The following is a 20,343-nucleotide window of genomic DNA, read 5'->3' as shown; positions in this document are numbered from 1 at the left end:
TCGTGCACCGCTAATCCAAGCGTAATTGAGCAGCTCGGTGCCATTATGTCTTATGTCCGCGAGAGATTAATCTGAACGCGGCTCTCGAAGCGTTTTGCGAGCCGCGAATTCTCTCCTTTACTCAACCCCTCTCTACCCTCCCCAACATTCTTTCTCCTATCTTTCTCGTATCTTTCTCGTATCTTTGGCTTGTTGGAGGGATCGTTGACGATCTCGTGCTCGAGCTCGGTATCTACTTAGGTGAACGTTGTAAAATGGTGTGCAATCCGTGACGTGTGCGTCGAGGAATGGTAATTCTCTTCTTTTCTCTTTTTTCTTGGGCAGAAGTATCTGGGCGTCGCAGATAATGAAAATCGCGCGAGGGCATCTCGTGCAACTCTCGTGATTTATCTACCTTTATCGGTTCGCTTAATTGTGCGGTGCAGAACGTCGATACATGGGAGGATTCGGTTGGGAAAAGGTGAGACGACGGGCGGGTCGAAAACAATATGTAGGTAAGTATACATATATGTATAATGGTAAGTAAGAAGGTAGAGACGAGGGGAAACTGGATCGACCAATCGCGCGTTCCAAACAATCCCGAGCCTCGAGAGGTGAGACAAAAGTCCGAATCTGGATTCGTTCGAGCGATATCTAGCCGCGTGTTCGCCCACGTTCTGTGCACATGCTAACAACAGCCTGTTACGTTTGCCTTTTGTGTGTTTTTTTAATCGTTTTGAGACAACGCCGGTGACTTGAAAAGTTCTTATGCCAGATGCGTGATCTTTCTTCCACCTTGATTCATTTACATCGACGCAACATCGTGATCGCTGCCTGATAATCGCCGAGAATTGTCTGCGATACGTGTATGTCTATTCCCTTCCTTCTTTCTACATCCGCATATGTATCTGCGTACGTACTATATGCAGATGTAAGTATTCTCACCTCCTTCACTTTCATTTTTTCTTTCTTGCTTTGTTAACTCTTCTAAACACGGATAGGTGCACGGTTACCGATGTTTGATAAGGTTGAGAACATGTATCGCGCCGATAGCTTAACGAAGGCAGGTGATCGCTTGCGCCACGTTATTATCAACGTATGTGCTCGTCGCGAAGAAGGCGCTAAACGTGTAATCCAAATACATATGTGTAAAATAGGATTGTCCAGATTACTCGTATTTCGGAGTTTATCGAACAGTTAGGTTCGTTTATGCAATTCTCGATCTACATAAATGCATACATACGATTTAGTACTGTGCGTTAAACGAAAGAATACCGTATGCAGTTTTGATATGTCAAGATCGCTCGATGAAATATTCTTCCGATGTGCTATTGTTTGCAAGGAGAGAAGAGATCGATCACGATGAACACAATGTCTGCGTTGGATTTCAGGAGCATTTCCACACGAGGACGAAGCTTCTTTCGTAATTTCGCTGATCAGGCATGTTACGACACGAGACGGACGAGAAGCCGTTGTCACGATGACTATTATACCTCGGTATGTATGTATCGTAGTCGAAGGTATCGAGTTTGAGAAAAGGAGTATGTAAACCGTTGCGAGTCCGTTCGCTCGGTTCGAAAAGCTATAACGAATACACAGCAATATACGTAGCTCGGGAAGAAGTGGATAATTAGACTAGGGTAAGGAGCGAGAGAGAGAGAGAGAGAGAGAGAGAGAGAGAGAGCGAGAGAGAGAGAGAGAACGAGGAGTTATCATCGAGGCCAGTAGAGGTGGGGTGGTACCTCGTTACATATTCGTAGGGGACGTCGTTTGACGCGTAAACGTTGTCAGATATAAGAGGAGGAGGAGGAGGAGGAGGGAGGCGGAGGCGGAGGCGGAGGAGGAGGAGAAGCGATGCGTTCCGTATCCATCGCTGCCGTTTTCTTCGTTTCAAGCGTATTCGAGGCGATTTCAGCGATGCATTCGATCGCGAGCATCGTCGGTGTTTCTTCCTCGAAATGCCACCAGTTCCACCTGTAGTCCAACGCTACTACCGTCCGGCAGGCCTCTACGCTCGACCACGATACAACATTCGCGAGAAGAGGAGAAAGAGCTATGTATTTACCATTCACCAGCCATCGAAGACCGTGCAATTCGCCGTTAGATTTTCCCCGATAGCATACCGCGAGGATAGCAATGGTTAGGTTTACGTTAATTATTGTTAAGAAGTTTGCCGACCGATAAGTAGTGGCGAACGATGGTGAGTCTCGAGGAAATCTTGGGATTATCGTCCTTGTACCACTTCCTCCGGACAGTTGCCATTCGCATCTCTGCACATTCTTGCACATTTTTGCACATTTTTCTTTTTCGACTCGCCGTTTCGGGTCAGAGGGGTGTATAGAATGGAGCCGCTATAAGCTGGTGCAGCTAAACGAGATTCGTTAGGATCTGGGGCAGCAGGCAGCAGGCAGAGCTGGTGGCTGATTGGCGATCAACGGTGGTCTACGTTTTCTCCTCTCGTCTATTACCCCCTATCTATTTAGGTAGATTCGAAACTTGGGTAAAAATCGAAATCTGTTACGAACTCTTCTTCTCCTCGTTTCCCTTCTGCTCTTTGCATACTGCTTTTATCTCGTTAGGAGATGGGCGAAACGAGAAGAGACTGGTAAGGTAAGCACTCCGACCCTTGTTTGCTTTTACAACGATCGTGCGATTTAAGGGAGAAAGAAAAGGAGGATATAATATTATACATACCGTTAGCGGATCCCGCTAGTACTCCGATCAGATGAAGATCAATTGGAAGAAAGGACGAGTTGGGAGAAGCGCAGGGTTTCCGATCTTGAAGTGGATTGGAGGATCGAGGTGGAGCATTACACCGTATTAGTTTGTCGTAGGTTTTCGCCGACAGAGACGTCGGACACACCCACCGAGCAGTGCCGCGCACAGTGCATCTCGTTACGTTCGCTGGTACACTAACGCGACGCGTTCTGCTTTTCACGCTCGTCGTATACGTGTGATTAAGGAATTAAGGAGCAGGAGGATGCAGATCCTCCTCGTTTGAATGGAAGAAAAGGCGAGAAGAGGGAAAAAGGGATGTTTGGAGTTGGAAAGAAGGGGCGAGAGCGCGGAAGCGGGTAGAGTTGACCATGTTGTCAGCAAGCTGCATGACACGCCTCTCTACGGACTCGTAGTTCATCGAGTTATATGTATTTACATCGAATTTCTCTACATAGTCGACACTCTACTCTGGTCAAGTGAACTGAGAAAGATAGGAAGCGTTAAAACGACGATAGTAGAGAGGATGAGCGGTGTTATGAAAAGGCGTGCGCCTCGATTAACGATCTCGTGTCGGAGGTAACGTGCTGTCGCGTCGAAATAACCAACGCTACTGGCTACTGGCGCGAGGGAGGAAGAGGAGGCGCAGCTCCAGCGACCCCTTGCCGGGGTCGGCACGTTACGGGGATCGGCGAATGCGAGCGAGGCAAGAAAGCTACACGAATAAGTACATATACATATATATATATATAGATGTATACATAGATACATATGTAGGAGGTGATGGGGTGGTGCATTGGCGGCGGCGACGGCGACGGCGACGTGTAACGACGTTGGTCTGTCGGAAGAGGAACAAGGAGAGATGCATTATATTTACACTATTTTCAACGAGGAGTAATTGCACGCTGGAGTACGGCACCGGAAAACTCCAATTCGAATAATTAATTGCTCGTCGAGTGCCTCTCGGCACGGACAAAAAGATGAAATTCACAGACTGTTGCTCGAATTTATACATAGAAGTGCGAATGGGAATGCCAGTGAATTGTATCGAGCAGTCTTTTGGTATGCACATTTACATATGGGTTAACACGAACTGTTCCGTGTCGCAGAGGAAGAGGAAGAGTGAGATGTAAGTATCATCCCACGTATCAGTGGGAAGATTGAGGGTGAAAGAGGGGGTGTGGCAGAATGAACGCCGCTGTAAACCAACTAGCCAGAGAAGTCGTTAACTAGACCAGCAGTCGTTAAGTCCATTCCCTGCGGTTAACGTTAGCGGCAAGTTGCCTCGTTCGCGCCTCGTTCAATTTTTCTTCTCATTATCGGACAATTTCTTCTTTCTTTCCTGGAATACTCCGGTAATCCAGCAATTTTCAAATTCAACAATTCCCTCAACCGAAGGAGGAGGAGGAAGAGGAGGAGGAGAGATGAAAAAACTAAAGCCACCGTTTTCGTAACGTCTCTTTATATACTCTGTAGTTTCTCGCGGTCACCCTCGAGAATTATCGGAGAATTCTCGCATGCAGCTTCCGTGGATAACGGTGAGCGAATAATACGCATTAACGAGGTAAAACGCGATTGTAATATATATATATATATATATACATATTAAAAGGATCACAGAGCGACAGGAACGGCGGCATTATCCACGATCAATCGTACGAATAGACGTCTCTGTAGACGTCGACTGTACCATTCTACCAGAAATATTTCGCAAATCTCCAGCCGTTTCCGACGCAAAATACTTGGGAAAAGAATACACTCACTCACTTACACACACAAACACACGCACATTCCCCTATACACGCGCGTGCGTGATTTCCTGCCTAGTTCACAGTATACACGTTCGCTTTAATTGTCAGTTACCTAAATCTTTCCGTCCGTAATGTTAACGAACCACCTTCGTTCAGCGCTAGCGTCAGTGTACACAAGTACATAAGTAAGTTATATGTACATAGTAATTTATACATATTGTATGTACGTCGATATCTTGGAACGTGTTGCATGGCACATCGCGTTGCGCGAATCGTCGTCGGTTTCCGATTCGAGGGAACGAACGAACCAACGAACCAACGATTGTATCATAGCCGTTCTCTCTGGATATTGTTCGCGACAAATACCTACACATACTTATATACGTATAACGCTTGCGACTATGTAGTTCTTCGAAGAAAGTTCTTGGTTCGGAAGCGAGAGTAGGAGAGAGTAGGAGAGAGTGCGAGTGTGTTTGCGTGCGTGCGTGCGTGCGTGCGTGCGTGCGAAGAAAATGTGGCGTGGGATAGAACCGAAGAAGTTGAAAGTTGAGGAAATGGAAGAAAGAAGCGGTCGACGCATCTTTCCGATATTCTTAGACGAATTAGAAAAGTATTTGATCGTTTTGTTCGTCGGTGTGTGGAACTCGCGACCCGCACGAGTGTCCGTCATATGCTGTATGCGTGTCCGAGGCCCATGGAACACTAACTTGACCTAGAAAATCTCTGTGGTCCGCGATTAATTTTAGTTAGATTATAAAGCGATTCTTGGTCGCGAACCGGCGTCCAATTCGGGGGATTCTTTATATGTACTACTAAATATGTATCCGTTCGCACGTATTTCGTTTGAACGTACATCCATTCCACGTATAGGTAATAACGGCCAGCCGTTGATGGAGAAAAGACAAGAAGAAGGGGCGCGCGTTAGCGTTGAATGGAAACGGTGACGTTGGCGTGTCGTCGTTTCTTCTATTTTGTCTTTCGCTTTCGCGGTTGCTAGCGACTGTTCTGCCCTTAGGTGTGTGCTCGCGACGTGTCTTCAGTGATGGGTTGTCGTCGGAGGTCCGGTGCTACGCGACAATGTCCATGTCGGAGGAGGAATTGGGCGTGGTCGGTGCTAAACTGCCGAGGGTGTCCTCGTCTGGTAGGCCATGTTGACAGCCGGCCGGTGCAGGACTCAGCGGTGGAAGATGCGGCGACGAGAGCATCGGATCGCCGCTGTGAATCGGACCGCTCCCGTCGTCCTCCATCAGATCGTCGAGTTGCGACATGCTCAAGCCCGCTGCTTCTTCGGCAACCAGTTCTGGAATCTGTTGCAAGCAAACTATAGCCAATATCGTAGAAAGGAAGGAGGAAACTGAAACGCAATGCAATTCGTAACGTTATCAGTGTTGAAATTTTACAACGCGACAAAACTGCTTACACTCCGACGAGACTTTATCTCGAGTAATTCATCAACGATAATGCTTAGCGTCCCAACATTTCTGCACGCACCCTGCCCAGGAGAATTCGTTTTCGAAAACGTGGTCAAGTAAAGTCGCGATTGTGCGAGTAAAAGAATGAATGGGAAACCGAGGGGGAATGGTAGGAGGAACGGAGGTGGCCGGGCGGCGAGTGAAGCGGCTGATGGAGTGCGGGTGGTGGAGGAAGGAGCGGGAGCACAGCTGAGTGGATGCAGAGGGAGCTGGAAAGCGCGGTGTACGTGTTTTATAAGTTCCTATGCGAGCGAGAGAGCGAGAGAGCGAGGACGCAGAAACGAGCGATTTCGTAGCTGGTAGTCTCGTAAGAACAGATGCGGATTATGAAACCAGTCCCGGGAACGAAGCGAACGTTTATTCGGATCAAGGATCGTGAAACGATCGCGGCTGCATATCGGCGCTGATCGGCGTAACCTTGATAAAATTCAAAGCAGCTTCGCGATGCGTTTCGGATGCAGGGGACGAGAATTGTACATACATATGTATATCGCGGTACATGTATGTTTACCTTGCGTTGCTCGAGCTTGTTTCGAGGAAATGCGTTGAGCACGTTAGCGGAAGTGGAGGCCCAATTGAAGTCGGAAACCGGAAGCCCGTGCGCCTTAGCTTGGAGCTCGAGCTCTTGAACGCGTAAGAGGAGTCGACGATTCTGATGTTCCAATTGCTTGTGCCTGAGCTCGTTTTGCTTCATCCTTGTCAACTCGTTTTTCAACAGCTTTATGTACTCGACCGAGGACTTGAGGATCGTGCCCTTGTTCGGCCTGACGTCTCGGACGATTTCGTAATATCTGGAACAAGCCAAGGCGGCGGACGGATTATGCCGTGTTATAAGTACACGCAACACACTTTCTATCAACAGTTTCACGCCTCTACTCTGTCGGTCGTGCCGTCGTGCCGTCGTGCCGCCGTGCCGCGCAACCGACGTATGTACATAATATAACGAGAATTCTGGTAGGAACGGACCTAACCTTGAAATTCGAACAAAAGAGCATAATACGAAACGCAAGAGATATGCCTGCCGACGGACGGGCAAAACCGAGATGGAGAAAACGGTGTCGCCTAACCTAACCGGCGCATGTTTGCCGTAGTTGTTAGACCAAGGCTCATTTCGTTATCGAAGAGACGATATCTCGGTCTACCCGCGAATCGCACGTTCTTCTTTTGCACCGATACCGATCTTGGAAAGGCCGGTATCATCCACTTATCATTATGTAGTCACCTTATTCGTGAACGTTACACAACGACAGCAATGGGGTTAAAGACACCGCGGTGATCCAGGGACATGGGTTCGTCCAGACCATTTCTAAAATATACATATATGTAGCGTGCGGACCGAGCGTAGGGACCGAAGAAGAAGAGTGAGAGCGTGGGAGATAGGGAAAAAGGGAGAGAGGGAGAACTATTTAGTTTTGAAGGTTGGGAGGATAAACGAGCGGCGAACTGGCTGGTGAAGCTTTCATGCTGGAAGACGCTGCTCGTTACCGACTGTTGCGTTTCCCGAGAAGAGATACGTCTACGTTCCGCCTTAGCGAAGAATAAGAAGAAGGTGGTTCGTGGATGAAAAGAGAAAAGGGAAACAACAAGTTGTACTCACGGGTCGTTGGTTTTAGGCAAGAGAGTGCCGAGCTCCTTGATTCTGTCGTTGATGTTGAACCGTCGCCGTCTCTCGACTGAAAGTTACGATAATAGGAATTATAATTTCTTCACGCTCGAGCTTGTCGAAAGAGAAGAAGGAAGGAAGGAAGGAAGGAAGGAAGGAAGGAAGGAAGGAAGGAAGGAAGGAAGGAAGGAAGGAAGGAAGGAAGGAAGGAAGGAACGAACGACAGCCGGCCCAGCCTGGCCCGGTCCGGCCCAGCGCGGCGCGGTGCTCGTGCATCGATAGCAGGCATGCTGCTTAATAAATACAGTTGCATCTCGTTATCGGTTTTACCGGCTGCTAATGTAATTTGTAAAAAAAGGCTCTTCTATCCAAACGGCCAGAAGCGAAATAGACGCGTTAAGGTTTTTCACACACGGCTAATAATTATAATTGGTGGTAATAGAGTAGCGCGACGCGAAGGCGAGGCGAGGCGACGTGCCAACGAAGCGACGATATACGGTCAATCATGCCTACTACATGCACATGTACTTACTCATGTTATGATTGTCTTTCTTTTGTCGGTCTTTGGCAAGAGCGTGTATCTCCGCCTCCGTAAGTAACAGAGGTTCCGGCTTGATTTGTAGCTCTGGAATATTGGTTAGACTCGCTGATTGGCCGTCCTTCAAATTGTCGCCCAAAGAGCCAGCTTCGAACGACAAAATGTCGTCGAGAAGATCCTCCGCCTGTAATCATAAGGGGCGGAAGGTATGAGCTCCGACTCTTCTCACGCCGCGATGTCTGATCTTCCTAACTCGTGGTCGCAGGGGATGCGGTGTTAATCCGGATTAACGGGCGGCTGCATCGGAAGGGTGTTCGGGTGGAATCGGAGATTTGCGCAGAGGGAAGAGGCGTGGAAATATTGGAAGAGTGGAACGGTGCGAGATCGGTGGTGTTCGAGATCGGTCGCACGTGCGCGTTCAGCCCACGTCGCTTATGGCTATCCAAGTTGCGTACGTGTAAGTTACGTAAACATTACGTAACAATAATAACCGACGTCTGTCTGTGGAAGAACGGTGTGTAGCGCGGCAGAGAGGAAAGATACATATGTATGTATTATAGATTGGGGAGAGAAAGCGGTGGAAGAAGGTGGGCGAAGAAAGAATTGGAAATTGTGCGAAAGAGAATGCATCTGAATGTTATCTGGAATCGTGGTGAGAGTGTACGTGGTGGCGTACCGTTCGGATAAGACGGTTATCACGAGCAAAGTCGCATCGTATCGCGTCGTGTCGCGTCAGGTCTTATCCTGTCGCGCCTCGTCTCGTCTCGTCGTATCGCGTTTACATCTGTCTTGCTGCGTAAGTGAAAAATGCGACATCGTCGTTGCACTCGGAGGTTGCTGTTCAAGTTCCGTTTGGTAAATCGTCCTTGGGTTGGACGGCACTCGGTCCATCTTCTCCATGTCCTTTTCGCGATTATTACAAGTGTCCACAGGATCCTCCGAAAGCGTTCTCCTACCTTTTACGCGTTTTTTCACAGAGATAAGCAGGTATCGAGGTGATCGTCGTCCTTATCTGTCCTCGATTAAGATGAATCGCAAGACGCGTTCGTGTGCTCGACCGAGCGATCGAGGAGAGGAGCAGATGAGCGCGAAAATGGAGAAATTCAGGTCCGGGGCGGATCTACGGTTCGTGATCGGAAGCGATTGTACCGTGTCCGCTGGCTGGTATACACAGACACACGTACTTAGGTATGCATCCAAAGTGCGCGTAATATACACTCGCGTGTTTGTGGTCGTTTGCGCCGCGCCGTGAAGAAGGTGGATAACGAAGGCGATAAGCGACCTTCGCGGATCAAGGTTCGATCGTTTGATCGATATCGATCGGTGAGAGTGAAACGCCGCGAAAGAGTCGTGTACGGTGAATGAGAGGAAATTGATCGCGAAAGGGTTAGGTGGACGTATAAACGAAGCCAAGCATCCAACTCACCTTACACCTTCGAGTTATTATATTGAACACTGGCATGGTGTGGTTGCCGGCAAGAAAGTATTTGCGCGCGGTTTCTACAATAATAAGACACGTGCGTACGCGCATGCGCACGCATGCACGCACGTGGATGATAACGCACTGTCCTGCGTTCGCAGCTGCAACGAGAACGGAGAAGGAGTCTATCCGTTTTTCACAATTACAGTCCGATTCAACTTTACGCCGGCAAATCTTATCGCCGTCGTTACACTTCACCTCCTGTCACGGAGTTTCCTTCTTCCTCGATGTCCGGTTGGATGTCTCTGTCCTCTGTCCTCTGTCCTCGGTCCTCGGTCCTCGGTCCTCGGTCCTCGGTCCTCGATCCTCGATCAGCGAGGGACCACAGCTCTCCTTTCGGAGTTGAAACTGCACCGCCGCCGCGTGACAATCGAAGCACTGAACAAGCGATACTCGGAGAAAGTACGCGAGTACGGGAACGCGAAGGAGAGAAAGAAGGAGAACGAGCTCGAAATCGAGAATGGCAAACGAAACGGAGAGGAAGAAGAAAGTAAGGGGAGAAAGGTGGGTGCAAGGATCGAGGCGAGAACGGCAATCATATCCTAGGGAGGAGGCGCGCACGCACGTGGTACAGGCCAATTGACGGATCCTCGGTCAGTATAATAATATCCGTCAGGAGATGGATGCGAGGACGGGGAACGCGATCGATCGATCGGCGAACGAGTGCATTTTTCGGGCTGTTGTACGGGTGTGATGCCGATACGAGGCTGGTTCGTGGCAACCTTGCGTTTTCTCCTCGTACTACCGTTCCGTCGCGACTCGCCGGCTACCAACGATTAAGCGCACCTCAAGGTTGCGGTTACCCAATAACGTATCTCTCGATCTCCGCGAGGCGTGGAGGGAAACCGAGTTACAACGGAGGAAGACACGGGAACGGAGGGCAGGGAGTTAACCGGGAGCAGGGAACGGTGGCGGGAGTCGAACAGGTGGAGTTTGCGAATGCCATAAGACTGTAAGACTGGCGCGCTAGCAAACAGTCCTGTGACGCGGCGTTATCACTTCGGATCGACACCAATTACCGATAAGCCTCCGTCGAGGAGACAAGTTTTTCGCGGTTTTCCCTACCCGATCACGATCCAGAGATCCTACCTCCTCGCTACCTCCTCTTCTTCGCGTCCTGTTGGCACACGACGAATCCGTCGATCGCGGTGAATGGAGGAAACGGGACGGGGACCGGGAAGAAGCACGCGACGAACCGGACACTTGGCAAGGTTTGCTCGCGCGTGCAAACCCAAAGCTCGCTCGCATAGAGGCGAGGCGAGGCGAGGCGAGGCGAGGCGAGGCAAGGCGATCGGCTCGTTCCGGTGCTACTCGCTACTGCTCGAATGCGCGCCACGCGCCACGCGGCCACGAGCTCCGCGACGCCCCACGCCCGCTAATATCGACGACCACATACATATTCGCTTCCCGCCGCTTCCACTCGTCCGCGTTATCCCCACATGCCTGTCGCGCTATCTCTTGTATCAGGTCTCTCGGGCCCTGTCTCTTCTCTCGTCGGTCGCTCTTGTCGTGGCAACGGGTACACACATATGTATATGTATTGTGTATACTGTACTACGTATAGTTTCTTCTTCCTCGCTCCTCGCTCCTCCTTCACGGTTCACCGCACCTTCTTTACCCGAATATTCTTCTACGAATGTCCAAGCTTGCGTCCCCGTTCGAATTTCTCTTTTCGTCCGGTCCTATTACGAATTCAGCTCTCGTAGTTATCGCACGACGCGCCTCGGGTATATTGAGTCGTCGTAACGGAGTTGGTTTCTCCGTTAACCCGGTTCCGTGTGCGGTTCTATGTGAGAGGCAAGTGGATGCTTGCAAGGAAAGAACGAACGAATTCGGAAGCTGCGATGTAGATAGAATATAGAAAGGTGTAACGCGTATCGTAGATTGTAGGAAGATTGTAGGAAGGGGAGAAAAATGGGGAAGAAGCGACTGCGCGTGGTATGTAATTATGTACACACATACATATTCCTAAGTAAGGTATAACGAGCGGTAGCGAAAAGAACGATATTACCGTTTCTGCGTGACTCGAGTTGTGAGACGAATAACAAAGAAAAAGAAAGCGGTCGATCGGTTCGACCTTCGGGCTGAGAGAAGCATGCTCGCAATTACGATTTCGAATCCATCTTCTCTCTCCTCGCCGCTCCTGCCTTCCTTCTCTCGGTTCACTACGGCTCGATGGGAAATTCCTAGGGGGGGGATTATGTACCTCGGAATTGCTGGTTGCGACACTGGAGAGTCCCGGTGACATGGCGCCGGTGATTGGATCCGGACTGGCCGCGACCGGGTTCAGCACCGTGGGAGCGTGTGGATAGGAGGCCAGATGAGGATGCTGCGGCTTCGGATGGTGCACCGTTGGTCCCGGTGGTGCGCTTTGGACGACCATCGGCGGCGGCACCGAGTTGCGCCCGAGGAGGTCTTCGGTGTCGGTGCCGGCACCACCGCCGCCGCCACCGCCACCGCCGCCGCCACCCTCGCTGCCACCGTCGCTGCCACCGCGAAACGATTCGTGAAGGTATTGCCGCACCTGATTCTTCTGCTTCTGAACGACGTGGTAGCGCGTCGGGTTTTCCAGTAACGTGCGTACCTGCGAACAGTAACCACAAGGTCTACAATGCTATTCTGGAATCGGTTTGTTCCTCCTTGTTATCGGGCCGTTAGATAAGATATGTATCTGTTATCTTTTTCGAACGGAAAAAGACAATTTTCGAGCAGAACGAAGCACGCGATAAAGCACGTGTCGCCCTATTCGTGCCCCATTCGTGCCCCATCACGCCAACCGTGTGATTTTCAGTGTGTAGTACGAGTATAAAAATATTGGTTCGCACGCGCAGGCGCGTCGCACTTGCGTATACACGCGCGTCACGTGTAAGTGCGTGCGCGCCTGAGCGGCAGAGAGTAAGGTAGAGAGGGCGAGGGAGAGGGAGGGGACGAGAAGAAGACGATGATCGTACTTGCAAGACTTGCGGTGGCACGTCTACCCCGATAGTTGAGAGCGGCGTAGAGGGTACTGGTCTGGGAGGAGCAGCCGTTGGTCTCTGTTGCTGCAAGTTCTGACGAAATTCTGCCTCTCGCCTCTCCTGCTCCTGCAGCTGCTCTCGCATCAGCTGGAGCTTCAATTGTGTGCGCGAAGTGGGCGTCGCAGTCTTGAACGTCGGTGGACTGAAAATCATGGAAAACGATTCGATTTTACGCGCGCCATCTCTTATCCTTCCTCGCTCGGTCCGCGATTCACCGAATACATACACGCTACTTGCCCGTTTACTTTTAACTTTAACCACTCTCAGTTTAACGCTATTCAATTTACGAGCAGCACGATAGAGAGACTGTAAATTTCGGGGGATCGTCCTTTCCGCTGCATATATGTATGTATGTACTCTGTATCGTACTCTCGACGATAAGCGGTCGCTCTTCTGAACGTTAAATTAGACAGGGTGTGACCCCGTCGGGGGGTCCATAGGTACGCTAGCAATCGTGCTCGTCTAAAAGGTATTCCCGATTTGGGAACGGGGCCAAGTTATGGCCATAAGAAAACGAAAATAGAGGGACTGCGCAATTTCGATCGAGATTCGAGATCGAGATTCTTTCTTTTCTTCCGGACCGGAACGCGCCCGTCGAACGGTTCTCTCGCTTGTCCCCAACCGATCCAGACACCCCCTTCGTTTCGTGTATTTCGCAACTGTTGCGCGTTACGTAACCACCTTCAGCGAAAAACTAAACTGAGCACTTGCTTCGTCTCTATCAACTCGTTCTTTCCCTCCTACTTATTTTCTATTGTAGAAGATCGATATACCGTCCGTTGTTGATCGACGAAACGAATTTGCCTGTAGATATCCAGGTACATACATACATACATACATACATACATACATACATACATACATGTAGATCGCTAGAACGACGTGGAAAAATCGGAGCGAGAGGAAACGACGAGAATCGAGTACGCGAGATGCTATGCACATGTACATCACGAAACACGTCTACGCGCAACAGCCAAGGACGCACTTATATTTAGTCGCAATGTTTACGGTCGACAAAAAGGTAGAGACGTAGTGGTAAAGGGAAGCGACGGACATAGATTTCGCGGAAAATCGGGCGTGGACGCGATCCATGTAAGTAAATGAAAGAGGAGGAGGCGTGAGAGATTAATAGCGAGGGCTATTATCCTCGAGTGAATCGAGGAGGAAAATGATTTTAAGAAGCTCGAACCGTTTGAACAGTTCTGTACCAGCCTTGCGGGCGTGCGAACGCGACGTGACCGTTGCTCCGAGAATTGCTGGGTAATAGAGAGGAAGGCGTGGTGGGCATTCCGTCGACGATCGACGGATCCATCTCGAGGATCATGCGCAGATCCTCGTCGATACCGATGTGAACGCGCACGCGTTGCTCTGCTTGCTCCCGTTTCACCACCTTCTCCTGTCTCCCTTCTTCCCAGTCACGATCCGGAGTAGAGGACCCGATGTTCGAACACGGACACGACGACCAGGACGACCAGTAGTTGCTCGCTTGCACGTAACGTCGTGAGAACGGAATCGAGCCGAACGCCTGCTGGCTGGATAACGGCAACGACGTCGACGTCGGCACCAACGCCGACGCCGATGTCGGTGCCGGTACCGACACCGTTCCCGCTTTCGTTTCTGATTCCGAGGCTACGAAACGCGGAACTGTCAGCCAGCCAGCACTCGTCCAACCCGACGGTGTCTTTGTCGTCTTTGTCGTTGTCGTCGTCGTCGTCGTCGTCGTCGTAACTGTTGTTCTTGTTTCGGTGACAGCTGCGGAGCCGCTGAAGCCGTTTATTTGATTTAATCGCGACACTAAATCCTCAAATTCGACGATTTGCCGCACTGTCTCGGATATCTGCTGTTGCATGTCCTCCGTTGGAGGTAGACACGTTTCGCGGCCAGGCTAACCGAGGTATCGCCACGCTACTAAAGCCAGATGTCGCGACTTTCCGTTGTCACAGACATCGTGCAAGACGACAAACGCGGCAGCGACGATGATGATGATGATGATGATGATGATGATGATGATAATGACGACGACGATGACATCGACGACGACCACACCACGCCACCAGCTACGAAAAAGCAACGCTTCTGTGTAGCTCTAAACCTGGATCCGTCGCCCTTCTCTCCTTTTTCCAACCGTTTCGGTTTCGCTCGCTTGTACGCTGGCGCGCGCGGTTTTCGCGCATTCGCGTACCCGCGCCAAATCCCTTAACCGTCGACTGTATGTATACCGAGCACCGTCGTTTAGAGATATTCAACGAATCAGGAAAGAGATGAAATTAAAGCGATATACGCGCCAGCAGCCGATTGTCGCTCTCTTGGCAACGTGGATATTTACGCGAGAACGCGTTTCGAACATTCCCACGTACCCGCGTTTCAATTTCGTTCATTTTGCCACATGATCCAACTTTCCGACGTTTCGCCGCGACGGGGATGGGGGAGCGACAGAGAGCACTTTCCTTTTTTTGCGAAACGCCGGTCGCATGGTGCTTGGTATCCTAATCGATTCCCTTCCAAGATCGAGATCGGCGCAGTACGAGAACGGCGATGGATGGATCAGCCGTGAAACGAACCGAACGTGAGCCGAGACGAACCGGAGTTGGACGAACCGAGCCGAGTTCAGCCGAACCAGGCCAAGAACGTACAAGTGACGGAGACGGGCGTAGAATGCAACGCGAAATCGAAGAAGCTGCAAACGGTGGATCGACGTCGAGATGCGGCCGTAAAATCTAATAGTTGAATTGGTCGGAGGAGAAAAGATACGGACTCGAAAGCCGTAACAAGATCGGCCGTACGACATTTACCTGTCGATATTCGGTGCTCGACTCTTTAATTCGTAGTACATGATGTCTTGCAACGGTGTGGACAAAAAGGACAAGGCTTGTTCCCAATCCTCGTGGTTGTTGTTGTCATTTCTGCTACCGTGTTTCTCAAAGTTAGCCTGCTCCTCGATACCAACGACACCGTTCTGCTTCTCCTGATATCTCCGATCGCAGAGATTCGCCTCGCGATGCTCCAAATCCGCGGTGATAGCCGCCAGATCGAAACCCATGTCGATCCCGGACTCCTCCATTCTTGCGATCAGCTTTTAACTTTCGCGTTAGGTAGAAGAGCGGCGCGACACGGCACAACACGGCACGGCACGGCACGGCACGGCACCACACGGCACGACACAGCACGGCGTGGCGCGGCGCGGCGCGGACTGGGGCGTCGCGACGCCACTCGCCACGGACGAACCAAAACTTTCCGATGAAATTTCCCGACGAGAAACGGTCACGATTCCACCAGACAACCAGATTCCTTTTCGAGTTTTGCTTTTTAGCGTGGCGCCTCCCCACTAGCAGAAGTTGAGACGCGCGTGTCGAATGATAATCGTAGCGAGAGATGGGAGAGACGGGAGTCGAGAGTCGCGCGAGAACTGCTTTCCGGCCGGTTCGGGGCGAGCGGGGAACCCGCGTTCCACTCGTTAGTCTCGATCGACGCTCGACGCTCGATGCCCGATTCTCTCTCCACCATGCTCGAGATCTTCGCTCGATTGAAGCGAGCATGTACGCAAGACGAGGGGTTGGTGGGACGGGTAGGTAGATCACGAGTTTCTCACCAACATCCGCGATCTTCTGCTCCCCGCGCGTTTCACCTCCCTAGCAATCACTATCCTTGTCAATGCGTAGAGTCAGAGAAAGCGGACAAACGAGAAACATCGAGACTTGGCCGATGACCGGTCGCGCGCACATATATCTACTCCCACGATAAGCCGAACATGAAACAAGTTTGTAAGTATGTACGATAGGGCGAATTTAGACAGAACTCCACTCGATGGCACGCGATGCAACGCGACGCGATATTCTTAGCGTAATATGTATGTACGATTCATACCCCACATACTTGGCGCGATTTCTCCATTTCACCTCGCGTCACCACTCCGCCGACAGTTTTCCCCCGGAAAGCGGCAGTATCTTTCTTGGAAAGAACGCAACTTTCTCGGTAGAAAAAACCTTTCTTCCGAACCGTCGTTGCATCGGTATCTCTAGAAAATAACTCGTTTTATCGGTAAGGAAGAACCGCGTAACACTGACATCTATACATTTCTTACGAGTACAGCCATCTTACGGCAAACTCTAGAATGTTTCGAGTCAATCGCGAATCGTCATCTCCCAAAGACGTTTTTCTCTTTCCGAATCTCTCGTAGAACATACGATACTTAAGTACTTGCACATATACTTGATGAGCTACGTGAATTTATTTAATTACTAGATCGAGAGTAAAGGGGAAAGAAGTGAGAATGGACGAGACACGGTTGTTTCGTTCGATACCGCAACGAATAATTGTCGAAAGCATAAACACGAGCGATCGGCACGTGTAAACAGTACACGATGCATCGCTGTTACGCAAAGCATTCGAATTGTTAATATACACGCGTCCATATATAGATGTCGAAGATGGCGCAACTTTGACGGTTTTACGTCTGTTGCGGTTACCAATTTGCGAAATTTGCGAAAAATCGCTGACACTTGTTCCACCGAAATCTGAATAATAAGGAACAGTGGCGGGAGTCAGTTGGTCGAGTTTCGGAAGAGGTGACGAGAAGGCTATGCCCGTTCCGATTCGATTTCACCGTCGATCTACCATGTATCTTTGGTATTCTACACTTGCGATTATCTTGTTAGCTACCTGGCGAATCGATGGGATTCAAGTGTTTGCCGAGCAGAATCGGTTTCCTCCGGAAGTAGCGGAAAAGCTGGACGAGTATTGGAACGCGTACAAGGTAGGACGTCGCATATCGCTTATCGTCTCGATAATACCGGTAGCCGATAGTACCATCGTGATGAAATAATAATTTATCGGCACGCACATTGTATGTATATCGTTAATATTACATATTGGGACATTATTGGCACAGGTCCGTTACAATAAAAGTTACTCTGGAAATGTGGAGACTAGCCGAAGGCTGATTTGGGAGGAAAATCTGGTGGCGATTTATAAGCATAATATGATGGCAGCTGCGGGTCATCACAACTACACGTTGAGGGATAATCATATCGCCGATCTTGGAACCAGACAGTACATACGAGAAATGGTTGGTATAATCGGTTGCTCTTTGCCGGATTAATTTCATCTTGTTCCTCCTCGCCTGTTTCGCAGGTGAAACTGATACCAAGTCGTAAGCGGCGTGTATCGAAAGAGGCGATGGTCGGGGCAATGTTACACGACCCCCGCCGCGTTCCAGCGCAGATGGATTGGCGCGAGGCCGGATTCAAGACGCGAGCGGAAAATCAAAAAGACTGCGGAAGTTGTTACGCGTATTCGATAGCTGGCAGTATTCAGGGGCAAATCTTTAAACAAACTGGCACGTTGATTCCGTTGAGCGAACAACAGCTGATCGACTGCAGTACGTCTACCGGGAATTTAGGTTGTTCCGGAGGCTCTCTAAGAAACACGCTGAGGTATCTCGAGAAGGCAAACGGGTTAATGGCTCGGATTCATTATCCGTCGAAAGGAAAAGTACGTTGCTCCCTTCTTTCTCTTCTTTCTCTTCTGAAAGAAAAGCGGACGAGGCTGGGGAGGAAGATAAAGTTCGATTTTCTCGTCTTTTCGAGAAGAGAACGCGAATTTCGTAACGCTTATCTTCGCGTGGCGATTCAGGCCTGTATATTCTTGGCTGATCTGACGAAAAAATTGTCACGCGAAACGTACACCTACACATGGAGAATTCACAAGCGTCAACAAACGTTACGTAAAGAAATGGACGTTGAAAGGAAACCGAGCAATGTTGAATTGAAATTTCTTCGTATTACTTTCAAATTACATCATCCGCGGTCTGTACGTTCGTACATGTGGCGTATTCTCGTGTACACACGTACCGACATACATACTCGTACGCGAACGAAAGGCAAGGATACAGAATTGGACCTTTGTTCGATGACGTTTCAGCAAGGGCCGTGCCACTTCCAAAGGGACTTGAGCGTAGTGAACATTACTTCGTGGGCAGTTTTACCAGCACGCGACGAGAAAGCTTTGGAGGTTGCCGTAGCGACGATAGGTCCCATAGCTGCTTCGATAAACGCCAGTCCGAAAACGTTCCAACTTTATCAGTGAGTAGTAGACACTATGTATGTACTTAAGTATATTTACGTTTCGTTTGGCGAGAATTCCTCTACCGGCTGTCGGCTATCGGCTACCGATACCTATTCCTCGTCCGCCTAGAAAAACTGCGAGAAAGTGGAAAACTTGGCGAGAAGAATTGTTGACACGCGATCAACTCGTGTTCGGTTGAATGTTTACGCGAAAGATGAGAATACGAAAACTCGTATCATCCCCTTCTGACAGATACTCAAAGAAATTGGTCCAGTTGCACGATAACCTTTGGTGCATCGTTCACGCAATGACCCTGAAACGGCAACGAACCCAAGTCACTGAACTCTCTAGGTTCTGCCTAACCTACCAGGTAACCTACTAGGTAACCTTACTAGGTAACCTACTAGGTAACCTACTAAGTAACCTACTTGGTAACAAGCCCCACTTCACTTGCTTATCTTCACCACTTACCAGTTTCTTGTTTCATTTCGCAGCAAAGGGGTCTACGACGACGAACTCTGTAGCTCGGACATGGTGAATCATGCTATGCTGATCGTTGGATACACGCCCACCGAATGGATTTTGAAGAACTGGTGGGGTGACGGATGGGGTGAAAACGGATACATGCGTTTGGCTAGAAACAAAAACCGATGTGGCATAGCTAATTACGCGGCGTATGCAAAAGTTTAAATCAATTCACACATTCTACACGCTTGTTTTTCCTTGTCCCGAATACTGACTGCGACACACAGTCTAAAAAGAAGGAAGCAAAATTGGAGGATCGTTCTCGGAAGCGGCGATACTTTGCTCCGACCTTGAGGCTGTCGTTTAATTCCTGCCGCTGATAATTCCCCCGGTATACACATCGAGATGTAAACGTTTTTAATGAAATTAACGAAAGAGCGGTACTGCGGGTTAAAAGATATAAGCTCCGGTTAAAAGATCGAGGACGGGGGGAGAGTACTTAAGGAATGTTGTAGCGCTGGCGAATGTGTTGGTATGTATACGTGAAAGATTAAACGAGGAACCTATTGGTGATGCATACTCTCCGTTTTATCGTGAGCGGGGAAGGGTGGAAGAGTAAAGGAAAGCGAGAGAAATTCGGCAGGGACTCAAGTCGATTCGAACGGAATGGAGAGTTGTTGTAAATGTGGGTGAGAAAGAGGACGAGGAAGAGGACGAGAAAGAGGAGAACAGCATGTTCGTGGCGCGTGTTTCCACCGACGATATCAGCACGGTTCGCCTCTGTCCAATCCGCTGTATCCCCCGCTCACGGAGCAAAGTTCAAGCTGCGTGCTGGGAACCGAAGCGTGACTAAATCAAGTCAGACGATGTATCTTCAGTCTTACCGGATGTGTTGCGCTTGAGTGGACCGACTGGTGAAAGACGGTGGATCGAAACGGCGGAACCGAGTGGAGCGAATTATTAGGTGTCAAGCGCGGTTAGTCAATCGACGAAGCGTCGTCCTCCTTGCGCTCCGGGACGTGAGGACAATTTCCCGAGGAAATCCGGAAACGCGTCAAAATGCGAATGAACCAGACGAAGCTGCTGTCTCTGGCAGACTCGAATTCGCCTTAGTGAGATCCTGCTTTTCTTCCATACGTTCGATGATAATAGCGAAACCTAAAGGAAGATTCGATGCGCCGCTCGATGGAAGAGTGGGTTAGGTTCCGTGATCGGCGTAATCCCTTGAGGAAAAGAGAGAGAGAGAGAGAGAGAGAGAGA

General features: G+C 49.9%; 2 protein-coding genes across 2 annotated transcripts; one reads left to right on the top strand and one right to left on the bottom strand.

Moving 5' to 3' along the window:
* Positions 1–4,418: 4,418 nt before the first annotated feature.
* LOC108577843 (microphthalmia-associated transcription factor) lies at positions 4,419–15,894 on the bottom strand. Its single transcript, XM_017941054.1, has 7 exons — positions 15,348–15,894; positions 12,490–12,697; positions 11,745–12,122; positions 8,053–8,242; positions 7,515–7,590; positions 6,429–6,708; positions 4,419–5,752 (listed from the first exon to the last, which is right to left on the bottom strand). The coding sequence occupies exons 1-7, from the start codon at positions 15,614–15,616 to the stop codon at positions 5,513–5,515; spliced, it is 1,641 nt and encodes a 546-aa protein (XP_017796543.1). The 5' UTR covers positions 15,617–15,894; the 3' UTR covers positions 4,419–5,512.
* Positions 15,895–17,518: 1,624 nt separating this feature from the next.
* On the top strand, positions 17,519–19,308 carry LOC108577821 (cathepsin L1). Its single transcript, XM_017941028.1, has 4 exons — positions 17,519–17,620; positions 17,686–18,045; positions 18,475–18,635; positions 19,113–19,308. Exons 1-4 carry the CDS (start codon positions 17,534–17,536, stop codon positions 19,306–19,308), a joined length of 804 nt encoding a protein of 267 aa, XP_017796517.1. The 5' UTR covers positions 17,519–17,533.
* Positions 19,309–20,343: the final 1,035 nt, after the last annotated feature.

The sequence above is a fragment of the Habropoda laboriosa genome, unplaced genomic scaffold (genome assembly GCF_001263275.1).
Source record: "Habropoda laboriosa isolate 0110345459 unplaced genomic scaffold, ASM126327v1 scaffold816, whole genome shotgun sequence".
Taxonomy (NCBI): domain Eukaryota; kingdom Metazoa; phylum Arthropoda; class Insecta; order Hymenoptera; family Apidae; genus Habropoda; species Habropoda laboriosa.
The sequence above is the reverse complement of the archived record's forward strand: the minus strand, read 5'-3'. Positions and strand labels throughout refer to the sequence as shown.

Bases quoted from the DNA above. Each gene is read 5' to 3' on its own strand.
- LOC108577843 (XM_017941054.1), bottom strand. From the start codon at position 15,616: ATGGAGGAGTCCGGGATCGACATGGGTTTCGATCTGGCGGCTATCACC. The intron at 8,243-11,744 runs GTACATAATCCC...TTATGATTACAG, and splicing joins TCGCAACCAGCAATTCCGAG to GCGGAGGATCTTCTCGACGA. The intron at 7,591-8,052 runs GTAAGTACATGT...CGTAACTTTCAG, and splicing joins GAAAGACAATCATAACATGA to TCGAGAGACGGCGACGGTTC.
- LOC108577821 (XM_017941028.1), top strand. From the start codon at position 17,534: ATGATGGCAGCTGCGGGTCATCACAACTACACGTTGAGGGATAATCAT. The intron at 17,621-17,685 runs GTTGGTATAATC...CCTGTTTCGCAG, and splicing joins GACAGTACATACGAGAAATG to GTGAAACTGATACCAAGTCG. The intron at 18,636-19,112 runs GTGAGTAGTAGA...TTCATTTCGCAG, and splicing joins AAAACGTTCCAACTTTATCA to CAAAGGGGTCTACGACGACG.